The following is a 21,736-nucleotide window of genomic DNA, read 5'->3' on the forward strand; positions in this document are numbered from 1 at the left end:
GTGCTCTGCAGTCCATTGTGAAGTGATTCTTCCTGGAGCTCCTATGCTCCACCCACACCCTCCTTCCTTCTAAAATGCTCTGACCTCCTCAGCTTCTCTGGTGGCCTGGCCTTTGCCCCTGTTCTTCCAGGTGCCAGGAATGAGTGCTTACACTCCCTGTACCTCATTAAGGACTCCTCTTCTTTCACTCTCAGGAGATTCTTCCCTGATGAGCTTTCTCATACTGAGTCGGGTGCCTGCCCCCACCAACAGGTGTTGCAGACTCTCTAGAACTATGTGGCTTTCTTTGAGTTAACACCTTTTTATAGTTAAGCATTTCTCTTCTGTTTCTCTTTCTGATCTACAAATCCATGATAAAATATACTCTATCTGCTTTGCTTACTAGTCTCTAGGTGGCTGGATAGGTAATGGTGGAGAGTGAATGGTTGAATGAAGTACAAATGAAAGTCGGACAAATGGATATATGGATTGATGGGTTGTTAGAGAAATAGACGATTGAATTACTGGATACATAGATGGTGAATGGATGGAGTAGTTGGACAAAAGTTGTATGGAGGATGGATGGATGGATGGATGGATGGATGGATGGATGAGCAGATGATGGTTAGATGTAGCTATCTCTAAGAGCACATGAGGTCTATCCATAGTACACACTCATGAGAGTTTCTAGTATACCTCTAGATTCCCATTCTGTGTGGATTCTTTGACTACACACAAACATGGTGCCCTATGGCAGTCACTTCAGTAGGTGCATCAGGCATGCTATGAGAGATCTCACAGCTATGAGAAAAGTTGCATGGTTTTGACTCACATACCCATGACCTATATATTGACTTTATCAATTAATGACCTCATTGGTCTGTCCATCAGATCTTCAAACCCAACCATATGTCATTTTCCATGTTATGTTCTGGGCATCAGGTCTCACTCCTCCACCAATTACCACTAGATTTTAGTGCTAGGCCCTAAGATGGGGAGGGGGCTTTCAGAATCAAGGAAATTTTAATTAATTTCCTCATGCCATAAAATGTAATTTTAAAACCCATAAGAATTGTGGAGAGTCCAGTTTAGAGTAAAGTTTAAGAATTAGACAAGAAGTGCCAAGGGTTTGTTTGTCAGGGTTCTCTAAAAGTACAGCAATTGATAGGATAACTATGTGCCATTTTAATATATATAATATATACTAAGAGGGTTATTGGATTGGATGTCCAGATAGTCCAAAAACAGCTGTCTTGTTTCAGCAAGGCTATATCCTTCTGCATTCTCTCAGCCCTCACTGCTGCTCCTACTTCCTGAATTTAAGACAATCCCTTTATTTGACAAGTGGCTTCTGAGTCCTTTCCACGTCCTGAGTACCATGTGAGGAGCTGGAGCCAAAGCCTCCAGCCACCTCAAGTTGAAATCTGTACAGTACTGTTGTCTTGACCATGTGGCAATCAACTGCTTTGCCTGAACATCCTCTTGCTTATGTGTTAAACACAACAGGCTCTCCATCTAACTTGGGACATATAGGACATCCCAAGTCACAATTATATACCCAATTTCCTAAACAGCATGTATCACAAGAACAACAAGGTCTATTTACTGCAATAAAGAGGGACAAGACTCCAGTGTCCTGGCTCTAGATATACCAGAGGACTAACCTGAGTGGTGGATGCTGGGTGGGCTCAGCAGCAGACTGATTGAAAGCAGAGCTTACTAAAACCCAAGAGGTGAGGGTCTGACCCTTGATTCACTGTAGGACTTGGGACAGGATCCTTCCTTTGCTTCCTTCTCTACCTTCATCTTCATCAGCAATCTGAAGGGTTTATGGAGTATTGTGTCACCAAGGTCCATTCTGAACACATGGCAGACAGAAATTGTTGATCACAGTACTTTACACCATCCTCAACACATGGCAGACAGAAACTGTTGATCCCAGCACTTTACCCCGCTGAGCCTAGAAGCTCTGAAGGCCCCTCTATACCAAGTCAGGCTGCCTCCTCCACCCACAGGGGCCAATAGTTACATTGACACTTAGACTTGAATTCATCATGTCTCTCACCCCAGTCTGTGCATTAGAATTTCTGGGCTTCATCTTGAATATTTGGCCTTGTCTTAATCAACTAAAGTGGCATAGGACCCAGGAATTATTAAACCTCATAGGAAACTCTAATATGCAGATAGGACTCAGAGCCATGAACCTGGTTTTGTTTTGGTTTTTGTTTGTTTTTTGCTTGAGTTTTAGTTTTGTTTGTTTGTTTGTCTGCTTTTGAGAATGGAAAGACAAACGATGGAGCTGGCAAACTTTGCTTAAACAGGAATCACAGGAATAAGGTCAAAATAGTTACTGCTGGTGCCATTTCTATGTGACAGCATCCCCCACGGTCCCCCTCCCATGGCTAAGTTCCATCCTGGTGTGCTTCCTCAGACTCTTTAGGACTTATCAAGGTTTGCTGAGATGCCATAGACAAATTAGTTTTCATATCTGCCTCATCCCCATAACCAAGCCTCAATATGGAGGTTTGTGATTAATAATTTAAAAGTCAATGAATCAGTGGCTGTTTGCAAAACCTCATTTCTCAAATTACTCCTCTTTGAACACAAGGCCTTTTGACATCATCTTACCGTGTCTGGATTCTCACTGCTACTAATTGAAATTCCTAGATATTTCCTCATCTTGTCAGCTCCTTGGTCCTGCTTGCTTATGAAATATTTGCAAACAGATTACTGTTCACCTGAGTGTGTCAGAGGTAAACACCAGAACAATACCTCATACTTCCCCCTCAAAGGAAATGTGCTCGTGATGGCTCATGAGATTCCCTGTCGGTGGGAAAGCTCATTTGTCACAGATTGGTTGATTGATTGATTCCCACCCCACCTACACGCAACAAGTGTTTGAGATGTGGTACAATTAAAACCATGCCTCCCAGCTGCAACTATCTGAGATTCTTAGCAAACAGTCTTTTAGTCTCGTGGGCTATGAGGAAGGAGTTAGGCAGGGTGGGATTGATTCTCCTCAATAGGGAGTAGAGCAGGGTGGGAGGCAAACACTGTATGCCCAACCCTGGACCCTCCACCTAAGTCCCACCCTCCACCAATATGGTCATCTTGAGTTCAAGGTGGGCAAAGTGGCAAGACAAAACACACACAAAGGCAGGAGAGATGGCTCACTCAGTAAGGTACTGTGGCCTGAGCATGAGATCCTGAATTAGATCCTTATAACCCAAGCATGAACTTAGAATCTCAGCAATGGAGAAACTGAGACAGGGGGGTCCTTCAGGCTCCCTTATCAGCCAGTCTAGCCTAAAGGGTGAGTGCCAAACCAATGAGAGACTCCCTGTCCCAAAGGCACTGAGGTTGTCACCCAAGGCTATTCTCACATGAACCCACACAAACATGCATCCACAGGCACACACACACTATGTATATTTAAAAAAAAAAAAAAACTTACAATGGCTCACACTCTACCAGAGTTCACTTCTAATCCAACAATAATTCAGAAAAAGTGCCCTCTCCATGGGAGACTGGAGACCCAAACTACTTCATCCTGTGACTCCACCCTTCCCTCAGGGTTTCCTAGCTGTGTGTATCCTAGGAGGCAGAGGGAGAAAGAGCAGGAGAAGGGGCACAGCTGCTCTCAACCCTCTTCCCAACCTGGCAACACCCTTTCCTAATGTTCTGGAAGAGCTGGGTTTGTCCCGTGGCCTCACCTGTGTCCAGAGAAAGCTGATTTGTGGAGTGCAGCATCTTCCTGGCCAAAATCCCAGCACAGTGTGTTATTAATTGAGATGATATGTGTAACATATTCATGAAGTGCCCACAAGACGAACTTTGTTATTGGTGTCTGCTAGACATGTTTCAAAACACTGACGATGGCCACCTGCTTTGTTTGCAGTTCCAAGCCACGGTGGAGGAAGGAGCCGTGGGAGTTATTGTCAATTTGACAGTAGAAGACAAAGATGACCCCACAACGGGAGCGTGGAGGGCCGCATACACCATCATCAATGGAAATCCTGGGCAGAGCTTCGAAATCCACACCAACCCGCAGACCAACGAGGGCATGCTCTCTGTGGTCAAGGTGAGAGTGCCCCTGCTGGCACACCTCTATCCTCCCATGAGCACCCAGGGCCCCGTGGAAGGTGTACAAAATCACAGAGTTGAGAAGGTCACAGATAAATTACTCTCCCCCAGAAGCCCAGAGAGAAACACCGTGGGCTTAGAGACTTCTCTGCCTCCCACTTGCTTCCCTGGTAGATGACACCATTTGTGTCTGAGGCAGGGAAGGACAGTAACAAGGGCAGAGCAGGAACCTTGATCTCAATTCCCTGCATATGCTTGACCAAGTACCTGCCCAATTTTCTGTGCCTCAGTTTTCTCATCTATAAGAAGCCACTGTTAATGTTGCATATAATCCAGGGTGGCTGTCACACTCCGTTCTGCTTGCTGTGACAAGGGGTCATGCTTCTAGGTAGCTGTCTTAGCCTCTTTTTTTTGGCTGTTATAAAAAATACTCTGACAAAATCGAGTTAAGAGAAAAAGGGTTTAACTTTGACTTAGAGTTCAAGGTCATAGTCCATCACTGGTGGGGGTGTCAGAGCAGCAAGGACTTGAGACAGCCAATCATCCTGCATCTGCAGCAAGGAAGCAGAGAGCAAGGAATAAATGTACACATGGTGTTCAGCCCCCTTTCTCTGCTTTGTACAGTCTGGATCCCCTGCCTAGGGAATGGTCCCACTCACAATTAAGAAGTATTCCCATGTCACATAATCAAGATGATCCCCACAGGAGTGCCTAGAGTCCCACCTCTTCAGTGATTCTACCTTCTGTCAATTCTGGCCATCCCAGGGGCTGATTAGCAATGCACATTTGTTCCTTAAGGTTCTGCAGGCTGAAATCTGTGATCACAGAGCCCAGCAATTCAAGGTCAAGTGAGAGTCTGCATCTGCACAGATGACACCTCCTTACTCTGTCCTCATGCTGAGGAAATGGAGAGCCAGCTCTCCCATTCATATGGCTCTATGTCATGATCAAGCTACCTCCTAATGATCCCCTTGACGATACCCTCACATGGGAGCCTGGGACTTCAGTATGTGAAAGGGGGACATGTCTAGCCCATAGCACTGTGAGGACTTCATGAACAAATATGTAAAATGTTTGTGACAGTAACAACAACTTCCAGTCCGTATCAGATTGATATTGCTGTGATAGGAGTGAGCATAAATTTTGCATCCAAAGATGAGTGTGACTTGATTATTAGAAATCCAACAAGGGCCTCACTGAGTGAAACTGAAGCTGTGATCAAGACTGATAAATCTTGGGGGCTTAAAGGAGATTCTATCTCTTATTGCTCCCAACTTCTAGAGGCCACCCGTGGCCCTAGCCTCAGGCCTCTTCCAATATCTTCAAAGCATCTACAACCTCCCCTTTGGTGCTCCTTGATGGCCATCATCCCATCTGCCACACCTTCTGCCTTGGAGTCCCACATCAGGCCCACTGGATGATCCAAGATAATCCCTTATCTAAGGGCCTCTCATTTCACCACGTCTACAAAGCCTTAGACTCTTAGAATTGAGAGCTATGAGAGCATTACCCTGCCTACCTGTGCTGAGTCTGTGCTAGTCTTCCTTCTGTAACTGTGGTGAAACACTGGCCCAAAGCATCTTGAGCGTCACCTTACACTTCCAGGTTATAGTCCATTGCTGACAGAAATCGGGGCAGAAGCTCAAGCCAGAACAGAAGCAGAAATCATGGAGGAACAGAGAGAGAGAGAGAGAGAGAGAGAGAGAGAGAGAGAGAGAGAGAGTCAGACGGAGACAGAGACAGACAGAGACAGAGAGACAGAGAGACAGAGATTTGGCATAGATATAGATGATATAGTTAGATATGGATATTTCTTCTGTCCTTCTTACATATCTGCCTAAGGATAGTACTGCCCAAGGTGGGCTGGGCCCTCCTGCTTCAGTTAACAGTTAAACAGTGCCCCACAGACATGGCCACCATCTGTTCCAGACAATTATTCAGCAGACATTCCTCCTTCCCTGTTGTATGAAACAGATGATAAAAATGAACCAGTACCCAGCCCTGTGAGCAACTTCGTCACATCAGTACCAGAGCAATTGAACACAACACATCACAGACACTTCTGTTTCTAGAGGACACAGAGTCTGGGTTCCTGCTTTTCCCCACCTCTGGGTCACTTCCTCCCTAATAACAGGGACAGAAGAACTGTTGGGAGAGCCTGGCACCAGCCATCCAAGGCTGCTGCTTTCTTTTTTTTTTTTTTTCAAAGATTTTATTTATTTATTTATTTATTTATTTATTTATTTATTATGTATACAACATTCTGCTTCCATGTATATCTGCACACTAGAAGAGAGCACCAGATCTCATTACAGATGGTTCTTGAGCCACCATGTGGTTGCTGGGAATTGAACTCAGGACCTCTGGAAGAGCAGTCAGTGCTCTTAACCTCTGAAGGCTGCTGCTTTCTAAGGGGTGAGAGCATGAAATAACATTGCCCTGGTCATCTTCTGAAGCTAGTCCTGGCTCTATATATGATGCTGGGTAAATTTTCAGCCCTGCAGCTTCATGGGAAAACCTGAATATATATATATATATATATATATATATATATATATATATATATATATCCTGCATCCTGGGGTGGGGCTTGGTAGTCCCCAACATGTGTTTGCCCAAATTGGAAGAAAATAAACACCATGACCAGAAGCCACTTAGAGGAGAAAAGGGTTTATTTCATCATACAGATTGCATCTTACAGGATCTTCCTCTGCCTTCTGACTCCTCTCCTCTGAGAATGCACCACAAGAAATCACATAGACCCAAATTCCTGCCTCAGGCTCTTGTGCACATCCTCCTCCCAACAAGGGTACTCACTGTGCCTGGCTCTGAAGAGTCTGCTACTTGCTTGTGCAGGGAACCACTGTGTTCAGAAGTTTAACTCTGTCCCGCCTAATTTTCTCCCTATGCATCTTAAAAGCAGGAGACCCTCCCAGAAATGTCACTCTCAATACACCATGGTGTATGTGGTTTAGAAAGAATGTGACATTTGATGGGCAGGAGCACCACCTTAACTCTTTTTACAATGGGGTTTCCTTTGTGCTCCCTGATGTAATCAAGGGCACGTGGACTAATAGCCTCTTTGCAAAATCCTCTGGAGAGATCTTCACCAGGACTGCCCACTGACACTGGGACAGGACAGCATCTTTGTGTGGGATGGACCTGGGTGTGGTCTTCTGTCCAGTAAAGAGCTGTAGAGCACTCACATCAGGGTGACAATTGAAACATTTCTCTGTGGTGGAGGCCCAGAACCTTCACCCCATTGGACCTAACTCTCATTCTTGTGTCACCCTCTACTAGAACAGTCCCTGAAACCAAAAGACTCTGGGAGTATCATAGACAGCCAAGTTCATGACACATTCCCAGACTCCACATTCTTTTCTCTAAAGAGGACCTTGAAGTGGCTGGCGCAAGATTTAATCCACTGTCCCCGAGTGTTCACAGCTATTCATGCAATGTCAGAGGGACCTTGTGCAAAGTAAACACACTTCCTGGTGTGTGCCTTTCTGACACCCTTCTGTCTGCTCCCCAGCCCCTGGACTATGAGATCTCTGCCTTTCACACCCTTCTGATCAAAGTGGAAAATGAGGACCCACTGGTACCAGACGTCTCCTATGGCCCCAGCTCCACAGCGACTGTCCACATCACAGTCCTGGATGTCAACGAGGGTCCAGTCTTCTACCCAGATCCCATGATGGTGACCAAATGGGAGAATATCTCTGTGGGCAGTGTGCTGCTGACAGTGAACGCCACAGACCCTGACTCCCTGCAACATCAAACCATCAGGTGGGTGAGCAGCTTGGGACTCACAGATGGAGGCAAGCAGGAAACCACCTTCCTCTTTGGTTCCCAAAGCTGGTTGACTTGGTAGCTGGTTGCCTGCTGCAAAATGCTGTTAAGTTAAATCTACTGTTTATCTATTTGTGTGGGAGGGAAAGACGTTTGAAACTGATGGGGCCAAAGGGCTCTCAGTGAGAAGACGATGTCCTAACCCTGACTGCAACTGAGGAAGGGACTGGCTTCAGAGCTATGTTCCCAAATGATCTAGCCCAATCTGGAGGGTCAAAAGAAGGGCCACTCTGTGTGGCCTTAAGCATCTCAGAATTTGATGCTCTGTAAGAAAGGCATTGGCTGGTTCTATTTGCAGGTGGAGGTATTATGAATTCCAGCATCGGAAGATAGTTCAGTCAGTAAAGTGCTTGTCACCCAAGCCTGGAGAGCTGAGTCTGTGTTCCTGGCACCCATAGAGAAGGTGTGGCAGAGCACAGCTGCAATCCCAGCACTGGGGAGGCAGAAACAGGAGGATCCCTAAAGCTTGCTGGCCAGCCAGTCTAGCTGAATTGTTATTGTTACACCTATATATGCATAAGTATATAAACACAACTTGCTCAGTCCATTTAGAGTTGCTTGTGTATATATATATATATATATATATATATATATATATATATATATATGATTTCAGGGCTCACCACTTGAGAATGGATAACCAATGATGGAGCCCATCCCTGGGAAATGCTACTTCTTCTCTCAGCATTCCTTACTGTCTATAGTTCTTTATCTGGAGATGAGGTCTCTTGAGATTCTTCCCACCCTGTTGCATGTCTATTGCTGTTGTCACTGTTCAGGTCTTATTTAGGAAGCCATAATGTTGAGGTGTCAGGGGTATAGCTTCCCATTCTTCTGGCTCTTAAAATCTTTCTGCCCTCTATTTCCTGATGTTCTTTGAGCCTTATGTCAGGATTTGTGTTGTAGATATAATCCTTGGTTCTGGCTATCCCATAAGTTGTTCTCTGCATTTTGTCATTTGTGGTTTTCTGTGAAGGTCTCTATCTGCTGCAAAGAGAAGCCTCTTTGAGGGGAGTGAGAGCTATATTTATCTGTGGGTATAAAGATAGATGGATAGATTTTAGAATGCAGTTAGGAGTTATGCCGGTCTAGTAAAAATGCAGTGATAACTCCTCTAAGATCCATGACCTCACTATTCCAAGGAATTGGCTAGGTTTCTAGCATCAGGAATGATTTTCCTCCTGTGGGTCTTCAGTCCAATCAGATAGCTGTTGGTTACTGCCAAGATAGAAGTGCCACTATTTCACCCTTAGGAAATGTTTGCCATGCTGGTCATTGCTGTGGTTCATAGGCAACACAGCCAGATAGGACTATTGGTTGTTTCCCCTCTTGGTCAACTTTCCTTCCGGTACTATGAAAGCTAGTGGTCCTTGGGGAGGAGGTGACTTCCAGTCAGATGTGGCTCGGATCTTCCTAGTCCTGCTTATTTCTTAAGCTCTGCTCCAGGATTCATAGAAGGTCTTTTCATAGTGAGATTTCATTAAATGGCTGACATCAAGTGCCATCAGCTAAAGGATGCCCTCGCTGGAACATTGTCACACAAGACAGTTTGTCTCCACAAATGAAGTTTCAAATTTCTCCTTTAAAAATACCATTTGCTGCTTGTAGAGGGCACAAATGATCAAGAGTTAGACACACTTGTAGCAAATGAGTCTCTTTTTTTTTTCTTAATTTGAAAATTGTTGAGACAAGCTCCTGACCTTGTCTCCCATGTAGGGAGCTGGCAGGGAAGAAACATCTCTTGTTTCCCGCCCCAAAGTGGGCGTCTTCTCACTTCTAGACTTTTTGAATTGCTCAATGAACTAGAGGATGGTGCAAAATACTAGCAACTCCTCTGACAGTGAGAATGGGAACCAGCCTTCCTTCCCCTGTCTTCTCTTCCCCTGCCCCCTGCTGGGGATCCCACAAAGAAAAAGGGATTGGTTGTGAAACCTATAACTCAGCTAAAGGCAGCTGGGCACGCAAGGCTGTCTTTAGGGTGCCTTGCCTTCTTCATTCTGTGTTTCTACAACAGGAGGCGGAGGCAGGGGATTCCTGCAGTGTGGGGGGATAAAATAATCTGCAGTTGGAGCTAGCATTGCTAAGCCTGGACTCTGCTTTTCTGTCTCAGCTCCAGTGCTGCTGGGGATCAAAGGGTTAATGGAATGTCCAGTGACTAGTGGGGCTTCCTGGGACAAAAGCCACAGAGCCCACATCAAGGACAGGCAGGGGGAGGGAGGTTCTCTAACTGAATCCAGCTCTAAGCTGAGGTAAGCAAAGGGTTAATTTGCTGAGAGAGTCTGTGAATGTTTGTAGGATGAAGAAGTAGAAAGGGAAGCAGCTGGGGGCTGCAAGGCTCCAAAGTATCCCTAAGACTCCAGGTGGCAGGAGCTGGTAGCCTGGCATGTCAAGGCTTCAAAGGGAAGACAGCATCTCCAGCCACCATCCCTCTCCATAATCCACACTCCTATCAAGTCACTGTGCTTGAGCAGAGGATGAGCCTCTGGCAAAGGGCACCTATCTGGAGAGGCAGCTGAGATATGACCACCTGCTATGGTAGGTCAGGAAGGTGATCAGGAGACTGTGACTGGTGGACAGAACATGCTCCTTAATCACTGAGAGAGGGGAATGAAGACATCCCTTTATTCAGGATAAGGTGGGCTGCAAAGAGAAGGCCTGGTGGTGATGCCCAAGGCCTGCAAGGCCAGCATCAGGACTTTGGGAGGCATGGTTTGGCTGTGGAACAAGAGGCCATGGGTTCCCCATCATGACCCAGTGCAATGTGAGGAACACCCACTGTGCATTGGGTGTGAGGGTACTAGGGGCTGCTAAGGACTCTGCATCCGAGACTAGGAAAGCAGGACTGACCACCACTCCGTGACTTTGGTCACCAGTGGCCTGGACCCAGTTCAGACTCCCCTATGCCAAACAATGCACAGGTTAGCCCAGCTGTTTGAAATGTGGGAATCTGGTGCCCAGTGGAATGGCATTGGGATACTGAGGCTAGATTCCCTTTTCACACACACACACACACACACACACACACACACACACACACACACACACACACACACACACCAGTGCTATTCTCCCTAGCTGGTTCCATCCTGAGTCAGGTTTGCATGTCTCCAAGGCAATGAGGTCAGCCCTTCACTGGCCCTGTATCTGCCTGCAGAAAGAACCACACCCTCCCCAGAGGCAGTGCAGCTAGTCCCAGGAAGGGATCATAGAGCCATCTAGGACATGTGACCCTGAGGAGCAGGGGAAAAACAAGTGTGGGTAGTCTGGCTCTGGTGTGCAGTCCCACAGTAGACCCCAGCATCCTACATGAAGGCTTGAACTGGTGCCACTTAGAGAGGTCTGGGACCCTTCTCAAGAGACTGGAGTAAGTGCTGGGTTTCAGGGGGCACAGATGGCCCTGTGGTTGGAAACCACAGAAACCATCAGATAACACGGCTGCCCTTATTCTCTGTGGCTGGTCTCCTAAGAGGGCCAACATCTGCTCACAGGCCTATCTGGGAGATGCAGGACTGGCTAAGAGATCCTGAACTGGCAGAGGGATATTGGGCTGGCTGAGGGATGCCAGGCTGGATGGGGGATGCTGGGCTGGCTGAGGGATGCCAGGCTGGCTGAGGGATGTTGGACTGGCTGAGGGATGTTGGGCTGGCTGAGGGATGCCAGGATGGATGAGGGATGCTAGGCTGGTCTCTTCCCCACTGAGTATCAGAATTGTCCATCAAGTATCCCTTTCATAGCTTAACTGGCTGGATTTTCCCTCGTCTCCCATTGTTGCTCCCTCCTCTCCCCTCTCCCCTTCCCTTTTCTCCTCCATTCCCCTCCTGGCCCTGCCTTCTCCTCCATTCCCTCCTCTCCTGGTGCTGGCTCTGAGCTCATGAAACATCCTGGCAAGTGAACCTGCTGCCCTGGGGTGTTTGATCCAGCACATTAGAAAGTGCCTTCCAGGGAGGCTATGTGTACAGGGATAAGCAAGGCTGAGTGGAAGGGCCAGGCTGGGAGAGCCTTTCCCACTGCTCTTCACTAGGCTACACAGAGTTCTCAGGCGGACAATGACTTTGCAAGTGGTCTCTGGTCTCATTACTGTTGTAGTTCAAATAATTCTGCAGGGAACAGGACTTTAATGGAGGGGGTGTTTCACTCTGGGAGCTATTATTTTATCTCAAGATCTCTGAACTTAGCTGACTAGGGTACAAAAACAAAATGATGCTGACCCAGCCCTATGCCCCTAGAAGCCTCCCCTCATAGCTTCGCCACTGACAGGGCCCAACAGTCCTGCATAGACCTGTGTCTCCCTCTGAGCCTTGGCTGTGCTGACATATCCCTGCCCCTGTGCTTCTCCGTCCATTCCTTTCTCCTGCTGTGTCCTTTGTTCTGTCTGTCTCTCTGGGCCTTCTTCTCCTATCTCTGTCCTGCTCTGCCCTTTTCCCTCTTCCTCTGTCTCTCCTGGCTTCTCCAAACTTCTCTGCCTGCCTGACCCTCCCCTCCTCTCTCTATTTTTATTCTTTACCTGCCTGCCCCCGTGAGTGATCCTTTGTATTCATCTGTGGGAGGCCAGAGGTCAACCTGAGGAGCTGTCCACCTTGAAAGTTTCTCACTGGCCCAGAGCTCACCAAATAGGCTAGTCTATCTGACCAAGAAGCCCTAGGGGTCCACCTGCCTCTGACTCTCCATTTTATTATGTGTGTTTGGGGGCTCAAACTTGTGTCCCTATGCCTATATGGCAAACACTTTTCCAGCTGGGCTTTCTCCCCAGGCTTACTCTTTCTTCTTCCCACTATACCCTCTTTGCCTCTCCCTCCTCTTCTTCCTTCCACCTGTAGAAGATGGAAGCGAGGCATCTTCTGGCAATGTTGTAGGGCCTCCTCCTGCTCCTCCTCCTCTTCATCCCTCATTCTATTTCTCCATTTCCTTTCCTTAATTCTGTCTCCATCTATTCCAAGACCCTCGGGGCTGGGCTGGGCTGGGCTGAGCGCCAGTAAGTGCCTCCATCCTTCTCAACTCCAATCATGCACAACCCCCAAGCCAGTAACTAGTAGCCCTGCCCTCCTCAGCCAGCATCCTGAGGGCATCACTTGGGTCCAGCCTCCTCCAGGAGGGGGCTCCTGCTGCCCCCATACACATACATTTGAGAACTAACCAACCCCTGATCTGGCCTTCTTGTCCATGCTGTCCTGTGTGATTTGACACACATCTGGTCTGAGCATTGCCTTGCTTTCCAAGGGGGTGTCCGAAGCCCAGGCACTTGATCTCTGCCAAGCCTGGAGCCCTGAAGGCAGGAGGTGTCCAGGCAGCAGATTGTAAATTCTCTAGAAGACATTTGTTATTGAAGTCCATTGACAAGTCCATCACTCGGCATGCTCTGCTCCAAATTAAAACAGACAGCAGCACCTGGGTGACAGTGAATTCCTTCTGTCTGGTGGCTGTGTCAAGATAGCTCATGGAGGAAACCCTTGAAATGTGAGAAAGAAAATATCTGTAATCATCTCATCTGAGGAAAATTCTCTTAAATAACCTTATTACAGATCCTTAGTGTTTGGGAAGAGGCACATATAAAAGACTTCTCTTATTAATTGCCCCAAATAGCTGATGTCATCCATCCTTCTGTATCCTACCACTCGTGCTTTCAGATATGCCAAAAAGCCATCCATGTGCATTTTTCACTGCTGAACAGAGCCCCATTACCCCATTGCCAGCACTTGCTGTATCAGCAGAAAATACATTTGGACAGGAAGATTCTAATTGAAGGAGCTCAGAAAACAGAGTTTTTTCCTCACGTAAGGCAAGGTTGAGGCAGGTGTGGCAGCCCCAGAATGTGGCCAAGAGCCTAGGGTTGATCCTTCCATTTCTTTTTTTTTAATTAGTAACAAGCTTGCTTCACATGTCAATCCCAGCTCCCTCTCTCTCCCCTCCTCCCCGCCCCCCCACCACCCCCAAGCTCCTTCAGCTCCCCAGGGAGGGTACGGCCCTCCATGGGGGATCTCCAAAGTCTGTCATGTCATCCCAGGTAGGGCCTAGGCCCTCCCCCACGTGTCCAGACTGAGAGAGCATCCCTTCATGTGGAATGGGCTCCCAAAGGCCATTTGTGTGCCAGGGATAAATACTGGTCTACCACCCCATACCCCATAGATTGCCTAGGCCTCCTCACTGAAACCCATATTCAGGGGTTCTGGATCAGTCCCATGCTGGCCTCTCAGCCATCAGTCTGGAGTCCCTAAGCTCCCCCTTGTTCAGGTCAGCTGTTTCTGTGGCTTTCACCAGCCCTATCTTGACCCCATTGCTCATCTCTGCTCCCTCTCTACAATTGGGTTCCAGGAGTTCAGTTGAGTGTTTAGCTGTGGGTGTCGCCTCTGCTTCCATCATCCATTGGATGAAGGCTCTAGGATATAAGGTAGTGATCAATCTCATTATAGGGGAAGAGTATTTAAGGTAGCCTCTCCACTATTGCTTAAATTGCCAGTTGGTGTCATCCTTATAGATCTCTGGAAATCTCCCTAGTGCCAGATTTATCTTTAAACCTATAATGGTTCCCTCTACTATGACATCTCTTATCTTGCTCTCCCCTACTCTTCCCCTGACTCAACCCTCCTGCTCCCCCATGTCCTCCTCTCCCCTCCTCTTCTCCCCCTCTCTTTCTCCCAGCTCCCTCTCCCCTCCCCCATGCTCCCAATTTGCTCAGGAGATGCTGTAACATTCCACTTCTCCAGGGTACCAAGCATGTCTCTCTTAAGGACCTCCCTGTTTCCCAGACTCTCTGGCCGTGGGATTGTAAGCTGGCAATCCCCTGCTCCATGTCTAATATCCATATATGAGTGAGTACATACCATGTTTGTCTTTTTGTGACTGTGTTACCTCACTCAGGATGGGTTCTTCTAATGCCATCCATTTGCCTGCGAATTTCAAAATTCCATTGTTTTTTTCCGATGAGTAGTACTCCATTGTGTAAATGTACCACATTTTCTCTATCCATTCTTCAGTTGAGGGGCATCTAGGTTGCTTCCAGTTTCTGGCTATTACAAATAGTGCTGCTATGAACATCATTGAACAGATGTCCTTATTGTATGAATGTGCATCTTTTGGGTATATGCCTGGGACCCACATCTGACAGAGGGATGATCTCCAAAATTTATAAAGAACTCAAGATGCTAGTCTCCAAAACACCAAATAATTCAATTAAAGATTTGGGGTACAGAACTAAATAGAGAATTCGCAATAGAGGAATCTAAAATGGCTGAAAGACACATGAGAAAGTGTTCAACATCCTTAGCCATCAGGGAAATGCAAATCAAAACAACTCTGAGATACCATCAGATTCCTGTCAGAATGGCCAAAATCAAAAACACCAATGACAGTTTATGCTGGAGAGGATGTGGAGAAAGAGGAACACTTCTCCACTGCTGGTGGGAGTGCCAACTCGTACAGCCACTTTGGAAATCAGTATGGAGACTCCTCAAAAAAATGGGAATCAGTCTACCACAAGATCCAGCAATTCCACGCCTAGGCATATACCCAAAAGACCCTTCCACTTCTGATACTGCTACACTGGCACTGTCTTCCTCATGAACTGTTGTGGCTTCCAGTGCTCCAGCCTTCCTATCTGTATTTCAGAAAGTAGATAGAAAAAAAGAAATGGGAAGGGATACTTCCTGGGAGTTCCCCCCCCCCGTGTGTGTGTGTGTGTGTGTGTGTGTGTGTGTGTGTGTGTGTGTGTGTGTGCTTGTGTGTTGGTTCCATATTTATGTGCTTGCGGAGGACCAAGGTTAATATCAGGAATCATAAACTAGATTGAAGCTGTATCTCTCAATCAAACCCAGGGCTCTCTTACGTGGAAAGTCTCTGGAGATACCCTGTCTCCATGTCCCCTGGGCAGGATTACAGATGTTGTCGGGTATCTCACCTAGCATTTACATAGATTCTAGCATCTGAACTAAAGTCACTGAGCCACTTATTCCCCCACTTCCTGTTTGTTAAGGTGATTTCCTTGAAGTCAGCTACTTTTCTCTTCAAGCCTCATTTCCCAAAGTTGTTCACATGACCATACCTATCTAGTGTGCAGCTCTTACAACTGAGATCTTTGTTAAGGGAGAATGGACACTGAGAGGTGACTGATGGTTTCTGCCATGTTGGTCAAACCTTTTGGTTTAACAAGAATCTACACAGTAGATTTTTAATGGAAATATCTCATGCCTTAGTCAGTTTTCCATAACAGTAACAAAATACCAGAGATAATCCACTTAAAAAGAAGAGTCTCACATACATGATATACTGAGCTCAATTCCCAGCAACACAAAAACAAAACCAACAAGAAGGAAGATTTATTTTGGCCCATAGTTGCAAAGGTTCCATCTGCAATCTGTCATTACGGCCCATCATCCGCAGTCCATCCTTGTTCTTTGGGGGCTGTGGGGAGGTTGTACCTCATTGTGTATGTTGTAGGGAGCTGTAACACAGCAATCTGTTCACTTCACAGACCAGGAAGCAGAGAAGAAGGTGTGCCTGGAGTGCCAAGACCCCCTCCAAGGGCATGCCTCCAACGACCTAACTTCCTCCCATTAGGCCCCACCCACCATGAGCCCATCTTCCAGGGACCAGTCTGTTGACACACAAGCCTTTGGGGGATGTTTTCCAAACCACAGAATCTGATGACATTAGATACTAGATTTTCATTTAACAAAATAATAGAAAATACAAGGAAAGCCGGAGACCCACTCAGTGTGTAGATCTCTTGCCTGGCACACACAATGCCCTGGGTTTCACCCCCAGAATGCCATAAACTGGGTGTGCTGTAATCCCAGCACTTAGGATGTGGACGCAGGAAGATCAGGAGTTCATGGTCTTCATCAGCTACGTAGCAAGTTCAAGGCAAGCCTGGGCTACATGAGCAGGATTGTGCTGTATGTTCGTGGTGTATATTTAGAACCTGCTGCAAGCCTGGCACAGCTCTGGCTGCAGCACATTCACCTATGAGGGGTGGTGCATGCTTGAGCTTCCCAGAAGTGTGTGGTCATAAGAAAAAGAACATTGGTGATGTGACAGTTCTAAGAGAAGGAGGAAGGGAGGGAGAGAGAAAGAACAAAATCAAACATCTGAAATTAAATTTCCAACATTCCTATCTCAGGACAGCTCCTGTGAACCAGATGATATGGCCAGAAACGTCTTTAAGTTTGCAAAGCAGGCATGCAGCTCACCTTGCAAGAATACGTGAGCATATACCAGGGAGACAGCAGGCGGCTGGCAATGAAATGTTTGCCTTGCCAAATAACTGCAAAAGAAAACATGCTTGAGTCATTTTAAAATTTTTGTAGGAAAAAAATCCATGTGCAATATGGATACAGTGAGGTGTACTTTTCATGAGTTGGGCTGAAGCCTCCATAGGATGAAAAGCGTCTGAAGGTTCAAAAGTCTGAACACAGGCCAGACCCGGCCCTGGGCCTGGCATTGCCAAGAGCCCAATTAACAGGCATAGGAGAGAAGCCAGCCTACCTAACAGTTCTGAACCTGTGGGCTTCAACTCCTTTGGTAAATTCTATTTCCAAAAATGTTTACATTGTGGTTCATAACAGTAGCAAAATAACAATTATGAGGTAACAATGAAATAACTGTATGGTTATTTCATAACCATAACATGAGGAACTGTATTAAAGGGTCACGGGTTGAGAACCACTGGTAGATGATGGTGGCCAGGTTGAGGTGTTGGAATGGCAACATTTAAATGCATAAACAGACTCAATTAGCTTGTTCTAATTTTTTATGTTATTTTATTACTTGTGTGTATGCACACTAGTGTACCAGTGTACAACAGGACACATGTGGATGTCAGAAGACAATTTGCCTATATTGGTTCTCTCCTTCAGCTGTGTGGGCTCTGGGGAGCAAAGTTAGAATGGTTTAGCAGCAAATGCCATTATCTTCCTGACCCCGCCCCCCAAAAAATGTAACCTAGGCTGGCCTCAAACTCATAATCCTCCTGCCTCCTCCTCTTCAGCAAATCCTATCAGTGTTCTTGACCACAACCTCTTTTCATCTTCACACACTGGCTGATGCCCAACAGCTGTGGCTGTGTTTCCAGTGGCCTTGTTTTAATCTGGTGCCAGGCAGGGGGACCAGCCCCAGGAGGCAGCAGGACATACAGGTTGCATGGAGACCGTTTCCACCTGCCAGCCTTCCTTCCAACATCTTGATCCAAATTGAGTGTATTGTTTGAGCCTAGCCTCTGAATCCTACCTAGATTAGATGCTCAGCCTTTGACAGTGACTGCTCTGTCCTGGGTTTTCTTTTCTAGACAGCAGGTCTGTCTCTTTCTTGTGTTGTCTTTTGTCCCTTTGTCCCCTGAACTTGGGCATTTTTAGCTGGATGGAACTTGTGCATTCAAAATGGTAAAGACTGCAGCAGAAAAATGAAAATTTAGCACCAAAAGATTTGTTTAAATGGCCAGTTTTGCCTTTCTCTGGTCTTCCTAGACTCACCTTCTCTTCAGTGCCCTGTTTAATCTAGTATTTGGAGCCTTTCTAAAGAACCCCACCCCCAAAAAAAGATGGTAAATTGGGCGAAACTGTCATCGGCTAACTGCAAAACTTTTATTCTGTATTTACTAAGGCCTTTTTTTATTCTGTATTTACCAAGGCCTTTGGAAGCAGACAGCAAAAAGAAAACAATCTGATTGGCTTGAAAATAGAATCCTGTCACCCCAGGGTTCTAAGACACACGGGTGCCCAGATACATAAGCAATCAATGTTCAGTGGGAGAAATAAGAAACATAAAAGCCTAACCAGGTTCCAAACTCAGATTTAAGAGTTTAATTTGAGGTGCCACCCCCTTCTAAATTTTAATCAAACGTTAAAGGCCAGCTTATACCCTGTCTACCCAGGGAAATTAGGACAAGTCTCTCCATCTACTACGACCTATTAACACTTCATTCTAATTACATGTGGTTACTAACCTCAATAATAAGATTTGGGGTGAGGTAGTTTTGTTGTTGTTTTTTAATGAGTCCAGATATTTCTTTCTGCAGTCAACCAACACAGTGCTTGAAATATAAATGAGTTGTTTATGGGAGTCCTTTGTAATTTTTAATTAAAGTGGTGTTCTTCAGTTGGAGGTTTATGGCGGCGATACATTTTATCACCGCATTGCTGTGGAATTCTTAATTATTTATGTTAATGTATTAGTAGAGCCAGCCCTCGTTTTGAGTGGTCAGATTTTTCCGTTATGAAAATGTCCGTGGGATAGAAAGTCTAATAAATTACACAATTGGATCTTTAAAGGTCTGATGTCCCTGGTTACTAAGAATAAGACCCTGGGTTTTGTCATGACCCAGAGACAAGATGTCCATAGCTTCCTTGGGTGATAGGCGCTGGGTCTGGTCACTGGGTAAACAGTCAGAAGGTTATTTTACAGCTCAGCTTTGTAACATCTGTCTACACGTGTTGTTATGCATTTGCCACAGGGCAGACGCTCATTGCTGAAAACAGGGTTTCAAATTGGCTGTATTTGAATATAATTATCGTTTGCCTTCTTGGCAGCCTCAGAAATTAATTCTCAGAACCAATCTGGAAAAATATTGACAAATGTTAATATTGCTTCTTACCCAATATTTATTTTCTAAGTCATTCAATTTTCTTAGCTTTTGGGGGTTGTTTGTTTTGGAGGGAGTATCTTTAAGGCTGCATCTCTTGTAGCCCAGGGTGGCCTCACACTTTTATGTAGCTGAGGATGACCTTGAACTCCTGACCTCATACCTCTTTCTCTCAAGTGCTGGGATTACAGGTATGCCTAACCATGCCTAGTTATGCTTAGCTTTTAATATTTTTGTAATAAACATTCTAAATAGGCATGGATCATTGGCCATAAAGCATAGAGGGGAGGCCACACCCTTCAGGAAAAAGAACACCTGACAGCACCACCAGCCAACACTGGGCACATCTCAGGGTCTCACCATAGCATTGATCATAGCATCAGTTTGCAAACAGTAATGCCACAGTGGACAGCAGGTTACAGAACTGACGCAGGAACAGCTCAGCCTTGGCACCCAGCTCGTCTCCCTGTCTCCTTTGGTCTTATGACTTGAAGTGATGAGACTCTAAACTGATGTCCCACCACTGTGGCTAATCTGGGGCTCCTCTGTGGGTTCCAACAGCATGGCCAGAAATCACACTGTAAAATCAGACTTCATGTTACCATCTGTAACTACTGCTGATCCCCACATGAAGGCTTGTGCAAGGTAGAGAGGGTCTCTGCATTTGGGCTAATCTCTTAGTTTAATCATTCATTCACCCATTCCAAAAAGATGTCATGAATATCTACAGCACTTCAGGACATAGCAATGAAGACAGCAGTTAAGAATACCTACCGTCATTGTGGAGGTGGGGATCTGGAAGCTGTACCCATCTCCTTACACTTCCCAGTCACAGTCTGCCACTGAGCTACAAGCTACACTCTCAACCTGGGTTCTGTATCCACAGTGGGGGTCTAGCACTGAGCCTTGTGTGTGCTATCTAACTGCTCTAACACTGAACTACATCCCCACCACTTGTTTTAGAGGATAGGATCACGTCTCATGCTAAGCAAAAAAAAAAAAAAAATGTAATTGACACACAGTGTACGTTGGGGAAACAGCAAGACGGTTAAGTAGTGAAAGCACTAGCTACCAAGCCTGACCACTTGTGTTCCATCATCAGGACCCATACGGTAGAAGGAGAAAACTGACTCCTAAAAGTTGTCCTCTGTCCTCCACATGTACACAATAATATGAACACACACACATACACACACACACACACACACACACACACACACACACACACACAGAGAGAGAGAGAGAGAGTAAATGAAATTTTAAAGCATTACAAAATACACCTTCTCATTGCTTGCTTCTCTTTCCTCTACTGCTAGCCTCCATGTTATGTCCATGGGGATTCAGTATCCTCTTCTAGCTTCCCTGGCTACAACATACATGTGGTGCACGTACCTACACTGTGGTACACACATATACACATAAAATAAAATAATTTTAAAGACATTATTTTAAAATCAAATTACTGCAGCTTTCACAACAAGCAAAGCAGGCAAGTTTTAAGTAAAGCAGAGTGGCAGCTGCTGAGTTTCTTCCTGTATCCAGCTGGGGCATTGGCCCTGCACAGCGATGCTGGCACCAATGGGATTTCTCTGCATTGTGGGAATGACTCCATGACTCTGTGGATCCAAAAGCAGAAATGAGTTCATCTGAAGTACAGACTGAAGGAAGATGTTCTGTGCCCACTCAGAACTGTCAGTAAGGAGTTGAAAAACGGGTGGTCACCCTCTCTGTGACAGTCGGCTTTCTGACACAGCCATGAGGACCTGAGCTAAAGCAACTTAATAAAGAAAAGAATGATTTTTGACATTCAGGTTTGGAAGTTTATATCTGGGACCATGTGATGATTCTATCACGTTGGAAACATGTGACAGAGAAACTGCCCAGCTTCTGGCCAACCCCATAGCAACAAAAAAAAAAAAAGAAAGAAAGAAAAAAAGAAAGAAAGAAAGAAGAAAAAAGAGGAAGGAGCCATGGTTTTCCAGTCCTGGGAGGGCATGTCCTTGGTGACCTGAACACCTTCCACTGGACTCTACCTCTCAGAGGTCCCTCCATCTCCCAGGAGTATCATGCAGGCTGGGGAACTAAACCTTTTGAGGACAATCCATCTGCAAAACATAGCAGTGACTAGAGACCCCTTCACCTGCACAAATGGACTACAAGGCTTGAAGTTAAAAAAAAAAAAAAAAAAAAAAAAGGTATGGTTGAAAAGAGAAAGAGACTACAAAATGTTTCAAAAGTTTAGTGAGAAAGAGTGGG

At 45.9% G+C, this 21,736-nt stretch overlaps 1 protein-coding gene across 1 annotated transcript in view; it reads left to right on the top strand.

The window, feature by feature from the left end:
- Cdh13 (cadherin 13) overlaps positions 1–21,736 on the top strand; it is a 997,178-nt gene that overhangs the window by 907,058 nt on the left and 68,384 nt on the right. The window contains 2 exon segments of the mRNA XM_035442709.1: positions 3,878–4,060; positions 7,595–7,848. Of these exon segments, the coding sequence (XP_035298600.1) occupies positions 3,878–4,060; positions 7,595–7,848 (437 nt within the window).

This window comes from Cricetulus griseus, chromosome 3 (genome assembly GCF_003668045.3).
Source record: "Cricetulus griseus strain 17A/GY chromosome 3, alternate assembly CriGri-PICRH-1.0, whole genome shotgun sequence".
Lineage (NCBI taxonomy): Eukaryota > Metazoa > Chordata > Mammalia > Rodentia > Cricetidae > Cricetulus > Cricetulus griseus.